This window comes from Onychomys torridus, chromosome 1 (assembly GCF_903995425.1).
Source record: "Onychomys torridus chromosome 1, mOncTor1.1, whole genome shotgun sequence".
In the NCBI taxonomy this organism is placed as follows: domain Eukaryota; kingdom Metazoa; phylum Chordata; class Mammalia; order Rodentia; family Cricetidae; genus Onychomys; species Onychomys torridus.
The window spans coordinates 96954542-96969578 of NC_050443.1; the positions used below are offsets into that span (position 1 = coordinate 96954542).

At 47.9% G+C, this 15037-nt stretch overlaps 1 protein-coding gene and 1 pseudogene across 1 annotated transcript in view; both read left to right on the plus strand.

Annotated features, from left to right (window-relative positions):
* The window catches only part of Vps35l (VPS35 endosomal protein sorting factor like), a 107646-nt gene extending 94869 nt beyond the window's left edge, over positions 1 to 12777 (plus strand). Inside the window, exons 28-31 of the mRNA XM_036195458.1 lie at positions 3705 to 3870; positions 10446 to 10564; positions 11867 to 12013; positions 12500 to 12777. Coding sequence (XP_036051351.1) covers positions 3705 to 3870; positions 10446 to 10564; positions 11867 to 12013; positions 12500 to 12598 — 531 coding nt within the window. The 3' untranslated portion in view covers positions 12599 to 12777. The remainder of the gene's footprint in view (positions 1 to 3704; positions 3871 to 10445; positions 10565 to 11866; positions 12014 to 12499) is intronic.
* LOC118576929 lies at positions 2537 to 2642 on the plus strand (annotated as a pseudogene).
* Positions 12778 to 15037: the final 2260 nt, after the last annotated feature.

Consider the following 15037-nt stretch of genomic DNA (forward strand, 5'->3'; position numbering starts at 1 on the left):
ATAGGCAGATTCTGAAGCTCACTGCCCAGCCAGTCTGGCCAAATTGGTGAGGTCTCAAGATTTAGTGAAAGACCTTGTTTCAAAAAAAACAAGGTGGAGAATGGCCAAGGAAGACACTTGATGCTCACTGCTGGTCTCCACGCGTATATGCATTAGCATACATTTATTTTCACACAGAGTACATAGACCACACACACACACACACACACACACACACACAATTTGCAGTTTAATATTAAACACAAACTGAAACTATTGTATGAGCTCAGTTGTTGGTACTGTGCTTGCTTGGTTAGCATGCACAACTCTCTGGGGTCTATCCCCAGTACCATAGAAAACCTGATGCAGTGATACAATGGGTGTAATTCTGGCCCTCGGGAAGTAGAGGCAGGAGGACCAGAAGGCCAGAGTCCTCCTTAGCTGTACAGCCAGTTCAAGGCCAGACTGAGATACATGAGGCACTGTCTCAAAAAGAAAAATAATCTGCCTATGCTTGGCTTCAGCTATTGAACCATCCTCAAATATTTATTAAAAAAAAATGTTGTAGTAACTGACACACAGAAAGTACATGGAATTCTTGTACAGCACCGTGGACCTAATCTATCACCTCTTTGGTTATGAGCAGTCCACAGAAGTCCTCACCCTAAGCCATTCCCCGAATTCTGTTGCCTATGGCCCCACTTCTCTGAAAGTGTGTTTATTGGTCTCCCACAGGGTGGGGACATTAGTGTTGAAATGAAGTTGCTGGAACACCCAGACTGTGGTCTATTCCCAAGGCAGATTCTTAAATTTAAAAAAAAAAAAAAAAAGGTATTTTAGTATCCACGTAGCCAAACAAAATAGCCTAGTTAGAAACAGCTGCAAGCAGAGGAAGACAGCAGTGAGCTGCCAGCTGGGACCAACTTAAAGGCAGCCTCGCCTGGGTGGGTCAGATGTGCGCAGCTCACATTGTTGGGATGTTTGTGCATCATGCATCCTCTTTCTTGCTGATACAGTAGGAACAGTTCCCATAGATATGAATGGCTTGTCCACATCTCAGGCTTCTCTGCCCAAATCTCACCCCTAGGCAATGTCACTGCAAATACCTTCACCATAGATCAAGCCGCTGCTGGCTGCAGAATTTGAAGCCCTGTGCCTGTGCTCTAAATAGCCACTCCATGCACATCCTCCTCCTGTGCACGTAGACATAGCCAGTTTGTCCAAAGGGGGTAGCTAACAGGAGACAGATAGCCAGGCCTCTGCTCTTGGGTCGCCCGTGCTGGAAGTATAAGCTGAAGCCGACACTCACCCTGTGTCCTGTCCTATTGGTGAGATGGGGCCGGTGCTGGTGAGTTGAAGGCACTGCTCCTGCTTTCAGGACCCATTTTGTAGCTTCCTCAGTGCCTGGCACAGGGAAAGTGTCAGCAAAGGTGATTCACTCAACAGGCTTCCTGTGGGGTCTACCATATGCCACTCAGTCTGCCAGATCCAGGGCCAGGGCACATGTTCATACTTGTGCATTCCTGGAGGCACCATCCACAGAATTCAGCCAATTGTGATGGTAAATGCTGAAGAGGCAGAGGCAGGAGGATATGAGTTAAAGCCAGTCTGAGTTATACCTAGCGCTGGGAAGATGGCCAGTGAGGAAAGTGCTTGCCACATAAGCATGTGGACCTAGGTCCCGATCCCAGCATCCACATAAAAAGCCAGGCATGGTGGCAGGCTTGTGATCCTAGTACTGGAAAAATGGAGATAGGAAGGTCCCCTGGGCTTGCTGGCCACTCAGTCTTGCCAGTTGGTGAGCTCTAGGTTCAGTAAGAGCCTGTCTCAACAGAACGTAGAGAGTAAAGAAGGCAGCAAATTTTAACATCTAGCTTTCATGTGCACATGTACCACATTCACAAGCATCCACTTACATGCATACCCACCTATGTACACACACACACACAAAAAAAAAACACAAAAAAAAAAAAAAAAAAAAAAAAAAAAAACCTGAACAAATGAAAATCAGAATCTGGTCTGCTAGTGAATAGACCTGACAGTGTGTGGCAGACACAGGTGCAGTAGATGTAGTACCTGTCTTTTGCAGGACAGATGGAGGCCATGATATGTCACTGGGCAAGTCTCTGAAGCAATAAGATATTTTCAGATGGCAAGATGTGCTCAGGGGGAAAAAAAAGACAGGAAGCTGGGCCTGCTGGGCCTACTGGCCCAGGCTTGTATCACATCTACTTAAGAGGCAAGCATCATAAGATCAAGGCCAGCCTGAGCAATGGAGTGGGGCTGTCTTAAGAAATACAACAAGGGCTTTCTGGGCCAGTGAAATGGCTCAGGACATGATGGCACCTGCTACCAAGCCTAAGGACTAGAGTTCGATCCCTGTACCCACCTGGTTGTAAGAGAGAACCAACTACCCAAAGCTGGCCTCTGGCCTCCACACATGCCCTGGCATGTGTGTGACAGTGTATACTGATACTCACACACATGTACACACACATACACACACATGGGGGGTGGGAGGAGAATGAATGAATGAATTAATAATAAATAAATGTAATTTTAAGGGAGAATGGCTTCCTGGTCTTGGAAAAGCATGTTCTTGTTGACTGGCAAACTGCCGCCATTTAACTGATATTGGATTGGGACTTGTACAAGGAGAATTCTTTACTGCTCGGCTGTGAGGTGCCAGTTATTTTGCATACTTTTCAGTGCCAGGGAGAGTGACCTCTGGAGACTCTTCTGGCTTCTGACCCAGCCAGCCAACAGGAGATACAGCCTGCAGGCTGGAGTGGATGAGGACGCCCATGCTCAGTGCCTGTCACCTCAGGGTTGATCCCCAGCCATGCTTTGCCACTGGCCTTGTCCCTCCATGCAAGCCTGCATTTTGTGGTGGGCCGCCTCCAGCTGCAGGTCTTCAGGTTCCAGCAGTGCCCCTACCTGCACCTGCTTTTCCAGCCTGGGATAATAACAGCCTCCTGCAGGCCCCAGCTGTGCAAATAATCCTCCTTTGCTCCTTCTTCTCTTAACCTGCTCAAGTGTGTCCTGCTAAGATCCAAAACCGTGCCTGGCCTATAAGTAGGAGCAGTGTGGCTGGACCCGGTGAGCAGAGATTATGTGTGACGGCCGGTGGGGCCTGCTGGGCATTTATTTCCTGCAAGTAAGGACTCTGGGCAGTGTCAGCAGGAGAGCCACTTTGGGAGTGGGATGGAAACCACTCTCCTTTTTTGCATTATAACCCTTTTTTTGGAAAGAGTCTGTGTAGTGTCTGAGAAACACACTTTCCTCTAAGCTTGAATGGTCTGTTGGGTTTTCTCTCACAGGAATCCAGATCAACTCTTGCTGTTGGGGCGGATCCTTGGGGGTGGGGCTGTATTTAAAGTCAGTGCAGTGGCTTCTGTGATGTCATCTGCTGAGGACCCACAGTCTTCTGTAATTAGACAAATGTAACTTGCTTCCACTATTGTACATGGGAAAGAAAGGAGTAATCATGGAAACACAGGCCATTGAGCTGACAGGTGATGATGGCTAGTTGTTCTTTGGACCCAAAAGGGAGGCTGTCCTGTCACAATCTCTATGCTGCTTACCTAAGCTCCTGAGTGGCCCTGCCCTCATGAAGCAACAGGCCCTTAGTCTCAACAGCTACTTATGGGAAGCACTGGGTTAATGGGTGCTCTAACTGCTCTGCTTTGTATCTAGGTTTATCTGTCATGGTTTTTCTCCACCAGGATCATCCAGAACACGGAGTCCTGTTTCTGGTTCGAGAACTTCTCAATGTGATCCAGGACTACACGTGGGAGGACAGTAGTGACGACAAAATCCGAATCTACACCTCTGTCCTGCACCTGCTATCGGCCATGAGCCAGGACACCTATCTTTACCACATAGACAAAGGTAGCAGCATGCCAACCAGCGGCCCTCAGCATGGCCCCATTTCACCGTCTCTTCTTGGTGTTTGTGTGCACGTGGGTTGTGTGTACATATTTGTGTGTGTGCACGTGGAGGCCGAGCTTGGCTCTGGGTGTCTTCCTTCATCATTCTTCACCTTATTTATTTGAGACAGGGTCTCTCATAGAATCTGGAGCTCACCAATCTAGCTAATCTGGCTGGCTAATGAGCTCCAAAGATTTGCCAGTCTCTGTAAGCCCACCACACCCCTATGGTGCTGGGGTTAAGGCACATGCTCCCACTTCCAGGTTTTACCTGGGTGCTTGTTATATGTGGTGGTTTGAATAGACTCCTGTGTTTGAATGCTTGGCCATAGGGAGTGACACTATTAGGAGGTGTGGCCTTGTTGGAGTGGGTGTGGCCTTGTTGGAGTGGGTGTGGCCTTGTGGAAAGAAATGTGTCTGTTGGGGTAAGCTTTGAGGTCTCAGATGCTCAAGGTAGGCCTAGTATGTCTCAGTCTCTTCCTACTGCTTGCAGATCAAGATGTAGAACAATCAGCTCCTTCTCCATCACAATGTCCACCTGCATGCCCCATGCTTCCTGCCATGACAATAAGAGACCTAACCTCTGAACTATAAGCCAGCTCAAATGTGAAATGTTTCCTTTATGAGAGTTGCTGTGGTCATGGTGTCTCTTCACAGCAATACAACCCTAACTAAGACAGTGCTCAAACTCGGTTCTCATGTTTGTGCAGCAAGCACTTTACCCACTGAACTATATCTCTAGCCAGGCGGGGTCTCATGTAGTCTGCCCTTAAACTCACTTTGTAGCTGGACATGACCTTGAGCCTTTTTGTTCTCACTCTGTAGCTCTGGCTCCTTCTGTGTCCCTTGACCCTGAACTCTTGATAGTCCCCCCTCTATAAGCGGAGTGCTAGGACTGCAGGCATGTTAATGCAGTGTTGGAGCCTGAACCCAGGGTTTCACACATGCTAGTCAAGCCCCCTATTAGATGAGCTACATCTTAGCCCAAGAGTCTGTATTCCCGAGCCACTTCTTACCCCCAACTTAGACTCCCCAGGAAGAGGCCTGGTGATTTGTAGGATCAGTTTTTGTGGCACTGCAAATTGAACCCAGGGCCTTCTTTGTGCTAGGCAAGCTCTGGGCCATCAGCCATCTGTGTGTGTGACAAGTACCTGAAGTCATTTTGACCATGTGCTGGGGTTGCAGAAGCACCCTTGGCTCAGTGGTTGAATACACAGTAGATGAGTGTCATCACAGACTGTCCTCACCCCAGTCGGGTGGGCCTTGGCGTAGAGTTCTGTTCACCGAGCTCCAGGAGCCTGCAAGCCCTCACAGTTCCATGCTGGGAGGAAGGAGGCAGTCTTGTTCTCCCACCTGCTCCAGTCTGTTCTTGGTGCCACTGGTTTGACAGCAGCCTCCCCGTGTCCCTCCCAACCCTCTTCCTTTACGTTTTTGAATTAAACCCACAGAACCTCAAATTGATTGCATAATCTCACCTGTACCCAGATAGGCAGGAGGATTGGAAGTAGGTCATCCTCAGTTGCATTAAGTGTTTGGAGCCCAGCCTGGGCTCCATTGAAAAAACCCATCTTAAACCAACAAACCCTGTATTTAGGATCCCATGACCTTACACTGTCCCGTGCAAGTGCTCACTACTGCCATGGCCTATTTGCTTGGCTGTGTAGATGGACCAGGTTAACCTTGTCCCCCACTGGGTCCTCAGATCCTAGCCTAGAACCTAGTGCAGAGCTGACCTCATTCAGTAGCTGCTGTTGTAAAAATTATTTCCCTGGGGAGAAGTATACATCTACCTGCTCCTTATAAGCCCCAACAACAAACCAAAGTATGGTTCCACTGAAGTTCCCCCTAAGGAAGCTCTGACTTACTGTGCTTACTTATAGTGCATGGGTGACCCACAGCAGCCACACCAAAGTCTTCAGCCAGCTCAAGTGGTGGTTCCCTGTAGCTGTATAGATGGAGTTCCACTCCAGTTAGCTTTCTCTAGCCATTTACTCTCACCTCCTGAGGTCCCAAAACCATGGGGAATTAGGGCAGAATTGCATAAAACTAGAATCTCGAGTGAGGATACAGTGGTCCTCACAACTCCCTCCTTCTCTGATGGAGCATCTACAGTCCATGGGCCCAATCCTGAGGGTCTTTTGCAAGGAGGCACCACAGATCTGGTGAAGAAAGTGGCTGTTGTGCTCAAAGGATGTCTTACTGTTCTAGTGATGTGAAGGGACACTATGACCAAGACAACTTATAAAAAGAAGGATTTAACTGAGGGGTTGGTTACAGTTTCAGAGGGTGAATCCATGACCATCATGGTGGGGAGCATGGCAGATTGTGTGTGTGTGTGTGTGTGTGAGAGAGAGAGAGAGAGACAGACAGAGAGAGACAGAGACAGAGACAGACAGACAGACAGACAGACAGACTGCACCAACAGGGGGCCAAACATTCAAATATATTGGGCCCATGTGGGCCATTCTCATTAAAAGCACTACAGAGGACCGACCATGTTCTACAACATGGTGCATCTGTGTATGTGTGTGTACATGTTACACAATGACAGCCACCCTCTCTGTCCCCTACGCTTTGCTCCATTGTTGGGCTAATTAGAGTGAGAATAAGCACAAACCCAGAGCTTTAATTGGGTATTTGAACCAACAACTATTCTAACCCTGAGGGGAGAAATTCCTTCACCAGCACAATTTTGTGTCTTACAAAATTAGGTGATGGCAAGTGCCTATATCAAATCATTGTGTTTCTTATAAGAGTACCTGCTGTCTTTGCAACTCAGCAACCCAAGTCACCATGAGATCTCAGGTCCAGGCTGGAAGAAGGCTCAGGCAGTAAAGGACCTGAGTTCCATCTCCAGGATCCACATAAAATGTGGGCAAGCTAGTATATTACACATTTGTAATTCCAGCACTAGGTTGGCAGAAAGAACAGGATCCCTGGGCCTCTCTCACCAACTCTGTCCAGCCCAAATGTTCAGCTCTGAGAGATTGTCCAGGCCACTGAGAGATCCTCTCTCAAGGGAGACGGATGACATTCAGGAGGACAATACCTGAGCTTGTCCTCTGGCCTCTAGGCTCACACATACACAAGCACCTTAAAAACAAAAGAAGGGCTGGCAAGATGGCTCAGCTGGTAAAAGTTCTTGTCACATGAGTCCAGCAACCTGAATTCAGTCCGTCCAACCCACATAAAGGAGAGAAGCAACTGGAGAGGGTTGTCTTCTGACCTCCACATATGTGCTGTGGCATGTGTACCCACACAGTAATAATAAGTAAAAATGAAAACAACCAAAAAGAAACCGCAGGACCAACCCCTGTGACCTACATCACTCACCACTGAGCTAGTGTTAACCAAAAGTCTCCTTAAATGGGCAGTTCGAGGTCAGCTTGGAGATTACCTGTGGTCAGAGGAGCTGGGGAGCAGGGAGGTTGGGTTGTTTTCTGTGTTCTTAATGTCTTTACCTGCTTCAAGGACTTTAGAGAAAACAGAGTAGTATTCATGTGTAGAGAGGGCACCTGTGAAGGATGCACACAGTGGCCCAGGGTTATGGGTTGTTGAGTCTGTGTGAGAAGCAGGCAGGTATCCACCGTCATGGTGCATGGTGGCCAGGGGTTTGCAGCTGTTGAGTCTGTGTGAGAAGCAGGCAGGTGTTCATCATCATGTGTTTCATTCAACTCTTCTGTACCTCTGACAGTTTTTTAAATCAAAAGCTGGGAGAATATGAAGCTCTGTCATACTGTAGTAGTAGCCAGAGATGAACATAAATCATCCCTGAGGTTCGCTCACTCTCCAGAATCAATGCAAACTGCAGTGGATGCATAAACTAAAGGAATGTAATTTTAAAAGTTAGTTCCTGGGAAACTCTAAATTAGGAACTACACATAACTCTATGATCCTGCTGTGTGTAGGGATGGGTTCTACTATGTATATTGTTGTTACATTGTGTGTGTGTGTGTGTGTGTGTGTGTGTATGTGTGCACATGTGTATATGGGTATATGCACATGTGTGTGGAGGACAGAGGTTGATGTCAAGTATACTCTCAGACTTTACTTTTTGAGACAGGTCTTTCACTGAACCTGGAGCTCATCGATTGGCTTGGCTGGCTGACCAGTGAACTCTAGGGAATCCACCTATCTCTGCCACTTTTGTCCTTGTACTAAGTACGGACACATACAGCCACACCTGGATTTTTAACATGTGGATCCAATGTGGGTTTCATTCTTTAATGACTAGCACTTTACTGATGACCATCTTCTTAGCTCCCAAAGGGGACTTCTTTTTCTTTTTAGTCAGTCTCACTATGTAGCCCTGGATGTCCTGGAACTCACTATGTAGATAGACAAGGCTGGCCTTGAACTCACAGAAATCTACCAAAGGTCATTTCTTAAGAGTTCCAATGCCTGGTTTTCCTTGGTCTTGGAAAGTGTCTCTTGAACATCTTCCATTTCCTATAGCCCACATCTGGGGACAGTTTCTGTGCAGTCACTGAGAGATTGTGACATACCCCAGAATAGGACCATCCATACCACACACCCCCACCCCTTCACCTGTAAGTGGACCCTTTTGTCTTTTGTTCTGTATTGTACAAAGGGTCTAATTGGAGGACCTTCTGTTTCTTATGGATATTGTCTCCTGAACTGTGGGTGAGATGAGCTCCTTCCCAGTTGCTCCTTAGAGATGGTGCCATAAGGGTACTAGGAAGCACAAGAACATCTCAGCAGATAAACTGGGAGCTTATTAGCATCCCCTTTAAACAGGACTACATTCCTGCTCTGTGTCCCACTGAAGGCTGGACACGGTCACCTGACTTATCAGATGCCACATATTTCCCTTTTCCTGGAATTGGTCTCTGCTTCCTGTCACTTAGGCACTTGGCCTAATGACACTGCACCCGGCCATAAGGACATCGGTGTTGGGCAGTGGGATGGAAGAATCTGAAGTTGAGAAAATGGGACTAGAAGCCTGTGTGAGCATGGGGGAAGGAATGAGCTCTGAGAGGCAGAAACTGTGCTCCTTGTTTGTGAAGCTGATGCTAGCCAACCAAAGAGGAAGGACTGGGGAGATGGCTCAGTTGGTGAAACATTGTCACTCAAGAGGACCTCTCGGAATGCAGAGACAGGTGATCGCTGAGGCTTACTGGCCAGCCAGCATGGACTCATGAGTGATTTCCAGGCCACTAAGAAATCCTATCTAAAAAATAAATAAATAAATGAATAAGTAAGTAAATAAATAAAAATAAAAACAGGTGAGCAGCTCCTGAGAAGTGACACTCAAGACTGATCACTGGTCTCCAAACACATGTGCACATGTGCATCTCCAGACAGAGACAGACAGACAGAGACAGACAGACAGAGACTGGAGTGCCACTTAGTGAGTGCTGGAGCCCCACCTCCCATGCAGGAAGCCTAGGCTCCACCCCCAGCCCTGCAGAGACAAAAACAAACAGCCCACATGTTCACAGTGCAGACCAACTGAACTGTTTAGGCCCCTGCACTGGGGATGAGGTCAGCCCACGGGCAAAGCCCCAGAGCTGCCCTCGGATAAGCAGATTGCCTGAACCCAAACTTGACCACAGCAGACTGCCTGGTGTCTCCCCTCCCCAGCAGGGGCCAGGCTCTTTGAAGGAGAGAGGGAAGAGGAAGCCTTGCACAAGCATCCTTGGCTGAACTAGTCTTTCTCCAGGCAGTGGATGCCCTAGGAGGTGGCCAGGCAGAGGCTTTGTTAAAGAGCCGGGCATGGTGGCTCACACCTGTAATCCTAGTACTTGGGAGGCTGAAGCAGGAGGATTGCCATGAGTTAGAGGGCAGCCTGGGTTAGAGTGATTTCTAGGCCAGCTTGAACTATAGAATGAGATGCTGTCAGACATAGAAGCTTTGGGAGGAATGGACTGTGGAATGTGATAGCAGGCATGGGTTCCATCTTGCGGAGCAGGCCTTAAGTCCAATCAGAAAGTGGTTGATTGGTCCCATAGCATTCATACCATTATTGGCACTCTTTGGTATATAAGTCATTACTGTAGCACTCAAGGTTCACATCTGGGTAAGATTGTTGAATACTTGTCTTCCCTGGTAGCATAGATAGAACCTTCCAGAACTATAAAAGTTAGCCAGTTGTTTTCAGAGTCCCACAGCAGGCACCTAGGTGCAGTGGATAAGGACTTGGGCTTTGGAATCAACTACCTGGTTTACCATCCTAGCTAGGCCCATTTCTGAGTCTGTTTTCCCACTCACTGAAGATGTACGTGCCACCTTTCTTGTGCTGATTATGTGGATCCTTCCACAGCACAGAGTGCTTGCTACAATGCCTGGCAGCTGGAGAGAGTCACTGTGGTTATTACTGCTGTCCCCTCCAGGCGTGGCCAGTTGGGGAATGACTTCCACACTGCTGGCCTCAGGCCCAGACTTGGTCCCAGGCTAGGTGCTTTCTTAGTGAACCCTAAAGCCAGTGGGTCACCTTGGCCATTCCCATACTTCCTGCCAGGCCTTCCTGCCATCTGCCAGTCCCATGTGACATGCTGCTCTCCTTTGTTTAACTAGTTGACTCCAATGACAGCCTGTACGGAGGAGACTCCAAGTTCCTGGCTGAGAACAGCAAGCTATGTGAGGCGGTGATGGCTCAGATCCTGGAGCACCTGAAAACCCTGGCCAAGGAGGAGGTGGGTACCTGCCATCTCCACCTGCCACATGTTCTGGAGGTGGCACTGCAGGGCAGGAACACTGCAGGGCGGGAGCCCCGCAGGACAGTTTCACAGTGCTCCATTGTGGAAGGGAAACAAATCTGTCTGAACTGTGGTTCCTAGCCTTTGCCGTTCTCTGCCTGCACAGTGCTTCCCCAGATTTTAGCTCACTCCAGCCTCTGGTACCCAGGAGTCTGCTTTCAACTTGCGTGTCGTCTGTCGTCCCGTACCACCACCTCCCTCCAACCCCCCTCCAATATTATGTATCAATTAGAAACAAACAAACGACAACAACAACAACAAAAAACCTGGGCACAGTAACAACACACCTATCATTCTAGCATTCAGAGGCTAAGACAGTATGGTCATTGGTTATGTATCAAGACCCTGTCTCAAACAATGGCCTGGAGATATAGCTCAGTTGTCAGAGTGCTAGGCTAGCATGCACAAGACCCTGGGTTTAATCTCTAGAATAGCATAAAACAGTGTGGTGTGGACCCCTATGATCCCAGCATTTGAGGGGTCAAAGCAGGAAAATCAACAGTTCAAGGTCATCCTTTGCTACACCAAGAGTTTGAGATCAGCCTAGGTTATATGAGGCTGTGTCTAGAAAAAAAAAAATAGAGGCTTGCCGGCTATAATCACCTTTATTATTTATAAATGCTCAGTTGATAGCTCAGGCTTATTACTAATTAGCTCTTACTTTTAAATTAATCCATTTTTATTAAGCCGTGTGGCTTGTGGCTTTACCTGTCCTCTATCATGTCTTGCTCCCTGGGCGGCTGGCTGGCACATCTCTCGACGCTGCCCTCCTTTTTCCCATCATCTTCAGTTTGGCTTTCCCACCTAACTTCCTGCCCAGCTACCAGCCTGTCAGCTTTTTATTAACCAACGAGAGTAATACATATTGATAGTGTAGAAAAGGATTGTTCCGCAGCACTTGAGCCACTACTGAGAGCCATGTGGAAGCCTTCCAGCTTGACTTGTGCTCAAAGCACAGCCTTCCCACTGCTGTTAGGCTTCACTTCCCACCCCAGTAACCGTTGGGTCTCTCCTAACCACAGTGACAGCCTGGTGTAAAGCAGAGCTCAGGGCTTGTGGTGCCTCTGTCCTCATTCACTCCATGTGTTGTGGATCTCAGTTATTTTACAGGTGCAGGGTAGGCTCAGCAAGCACATGGCAAAGTTGTCATTTGGACCCATGACCACCCTGCCAAGGATGTCTACACTGAGCTCATCCAATGTGCCAGGTCAAGGTCATATCCTCCCTTCTCTCTTCCAGGCTCTGAAGCGCCAGAGCTTGCTGGGCCTCTCCTTCTTCAATAGTATCCTAGCCCATGGGGACCTTCGTAACAATAAGCTGAACCAACTCTCCGTCAACCTGTGGCACCTGGCACAGAGGCACGGCTGTGCAGACACAAGGACCATGGTAAGCACCAAGGCCCTTGCCAGTCAGAGTGGTACTCACCTCGACACAGCATCAGCAGCCCTGTCACCCGAGATGGGTGTCAGACCCCAACGTTCTTTGGGCCTACTTCCTAGTGCTAGAAAGCATTCCCAGTCACTCCTTCTCAGTAAAAAACCACTTGCTTGAAAATGTCACCCACTTCTGGCCACAGCCTCTGAGACAAAGTTTTAGGTCCCCCAGGCTCTTCATAAACTTTAACTTCTGGTCCCCCTGCCTCTACCTAGTTTCTGTGGTGTTGGGGAGCAAACCCAGGACTTTGTGCTTGTAAGCTCTGTCCCTAGACGTCCCCACCCCAATCTGTTTTTAGGAGCATTTTGCTTCTCCCACTGTCCCTCAGAAACCCTGTTTTCAGCTAGGCAGGGTCAGCTCACCTAGGGCAGTCAGAAGAGGCTCCAGCCCCAGGTCAGAGCCGTGGAGCCAAACCCAAGATGGAGTTCTTTGTTCTAGGTGAAGACTCTGGACTACATCAAGAAGCGAAGTAAACAACCGGACATGAGTCACCTGACAGAGCTGGCCCTGAGGCTCCCTCTGCAAACCAGGACCTGAGTTCTTGCCCTGGGGGGCCCAGTGCCTGTCCTGGAAGACCTGCTTGGCTGCCATTAACTCCTGGAATTTAGCTTTTGTTACTCTTACTTTTATACAGATTGCAAGCTTTTGCCTTCTGACTGTTCTGATAGCAGAGGGGAACAGACAGAGCATTAAAATCCAAACTTGTTCTTCAGATAGCAACGTCTTAGTGTGTGTTTGCACAAGAGTGTTGTGGGATATTTGTACACTATGTGAAGATGTGTAGTTCATTTTTTACTCTTTAGGGAGCTGCCACCCAGCTCCCAAAGAAATACATGGAGACTTAGTCTTACTTATAAATGCCTGGCCTTAGTTTGGCTTGTTTCTAGCCAGTTTTTATAAAATTAACTTATTTCTCTTTAACTACCTTTTGCCTCTGGGATTTTTACCTTTTTTATTCTATTTATCTTTCTTTCCTTCTCACTCCGTGTCTGGTTCTGTGGCTGGCCCCTGGTGTCCTCCTCTCCTCTTCTCCCTCTCTTCTTGAGCTTAAATTTCTCCTCCTATTTATTCTGCCTGTCAGCTCTGCCTACCCCTCTCCTGCCTTGCTATTGGCCATTCAGCTTTAGTAGACAATCAGGTGTTTGAGGAAGGCAAAGTAACACGGCTTTACAGAGTTAAACAAATGCAACATAAAGAATGCAACACATCTTTGCATCATTAAACAAATATCCCACAGTATAAACGAATAATACATCCCCCCCCCCCCCCCCCCCGACAGACAGGGTTTCTTTGTGTAGCTTTGAGCCTTTCTTGGAACTCACTTTGTAGACCAGGCTGGCCTCAAACTCACAGAGATCCGCCTGCCTCTGCCTCCCAAATGCTGGGATTAAAGGCATGCGCCATCACCACCCGGCTAGAAAGTTTCTCTGTACAGCTCTGGCTGTCCTGGCTCTCACTCTGTAGACCAGTCTGGCCTCCAACTCACAGATATGCCTGCCTCTGCCTCCCAAGTGCTGGGATTAGAGTACGCCACCACTGCCAGCTATGAGGGCCATTCTTTGTTGTTGTTTTTTTACCGGAGCTGAGGACCGAACCCAGGGCCTCTGAGCTAAATCCCCAACCCCAACACATCTTAAACTAATATTCTACAACAAAGATGTATCACTATGATTTGTATAACAAAGAGCCTAATGGCCAGTAGCTAGGCAGGAGAGGTTAGGCGGGACTTCTGGGGACAGAGAGGACTCTAGAAAAAAAAAAAAAAAAGTGGAGTCCCCAGACAGACATGGAGGAAGCAGGATGAGCAGTACAGAGAAAGGTAACACCACATGGCATAAACGTAGATTAATATAAATGGGTTCATTTAAGTTAAAAGACCTAGTTGGGGGGAAAAAAATCTAAGCTAAGGCCAAACCTTCATAATTACTAAGTCTCCATGTCATTATTTGTGAGCTGGTGGCCCAAAGAAAATTCTGACTACACCAGAGGCCTTAAGGTTCTCAGCCCCAGGATCTGTGGGCATTAGCAGGGGAGCAGCCAAGGACATGGGGCTTTCTTTTCTAGAGGTGTTTTCCACTCACTGAAGAGCAGCCCCTAATTGTGTATCAATCCTTCAGTTTAGAGACAGTGTCCTATAAACACCTTGGGGAACTAATAAATGTTAGGCTACCAGTTGACTCCTTTTTGACTGAGTAGCACATTTGGACTTAGAATACAGAAAAAAGGTCACATTTGGGGCTCCCTGCAGTCTCAGTAGAAATGTCCTGTAACCAGTCAGGCATGGGGTCTCCACCTGTAATCCCAGCACTTCAGAGAGGAAGAGGTGGAGGATGCCATGAGTGTGAGGCCAGCCTGGGCTGTGGATCCTTTGTAGTGTTCTTCTGTAACTGAGCAAATGTCCTGAAAGACAAGCTGTGCTCCCAACCACTAGCTAATCACTTCCGGCTCCTCCTGGAGAGCACATCCAGACCCACACACTGCTGGGCACTATGGCAGTGTTTCTCAGTGAGTTTATGACCGTCCTTGGCCAGCAGCACTAACTGCTGATTCACATCCTGGAACCTACTACCTGTGAAAATGCATCCAGGCATTGGCTCAGCTGTGCCCTGGTGGCACACACTTCAAATCCCAGCTACTTGGGAGGCCAAGGCAGGATTGTTTGGAACTAGCCTGGGCAAAATACACACACTCAAAACTATTTCTGCTTTAAGCATGGTTTTATTAATCTTTTCTCTGAAACACTTCATAACTAACCTCAGAAAGTAGAAATTAAAATAATTTCTATATAAACCCGTGTGCTTACACATATAAAACCAGAGTTTCTGTCGTGTATTTGAGGCCAATCTGATAACAGTCCCCACCACCCCAAGGAATTAAGAAAATTGTCATTAAAAAAACACCAAACAAACAACCAAACAAAATAGCAGATGAGGCTGAGGACATGGCTCAGTTCACGGTGGGAACCTTGCCTTGCAT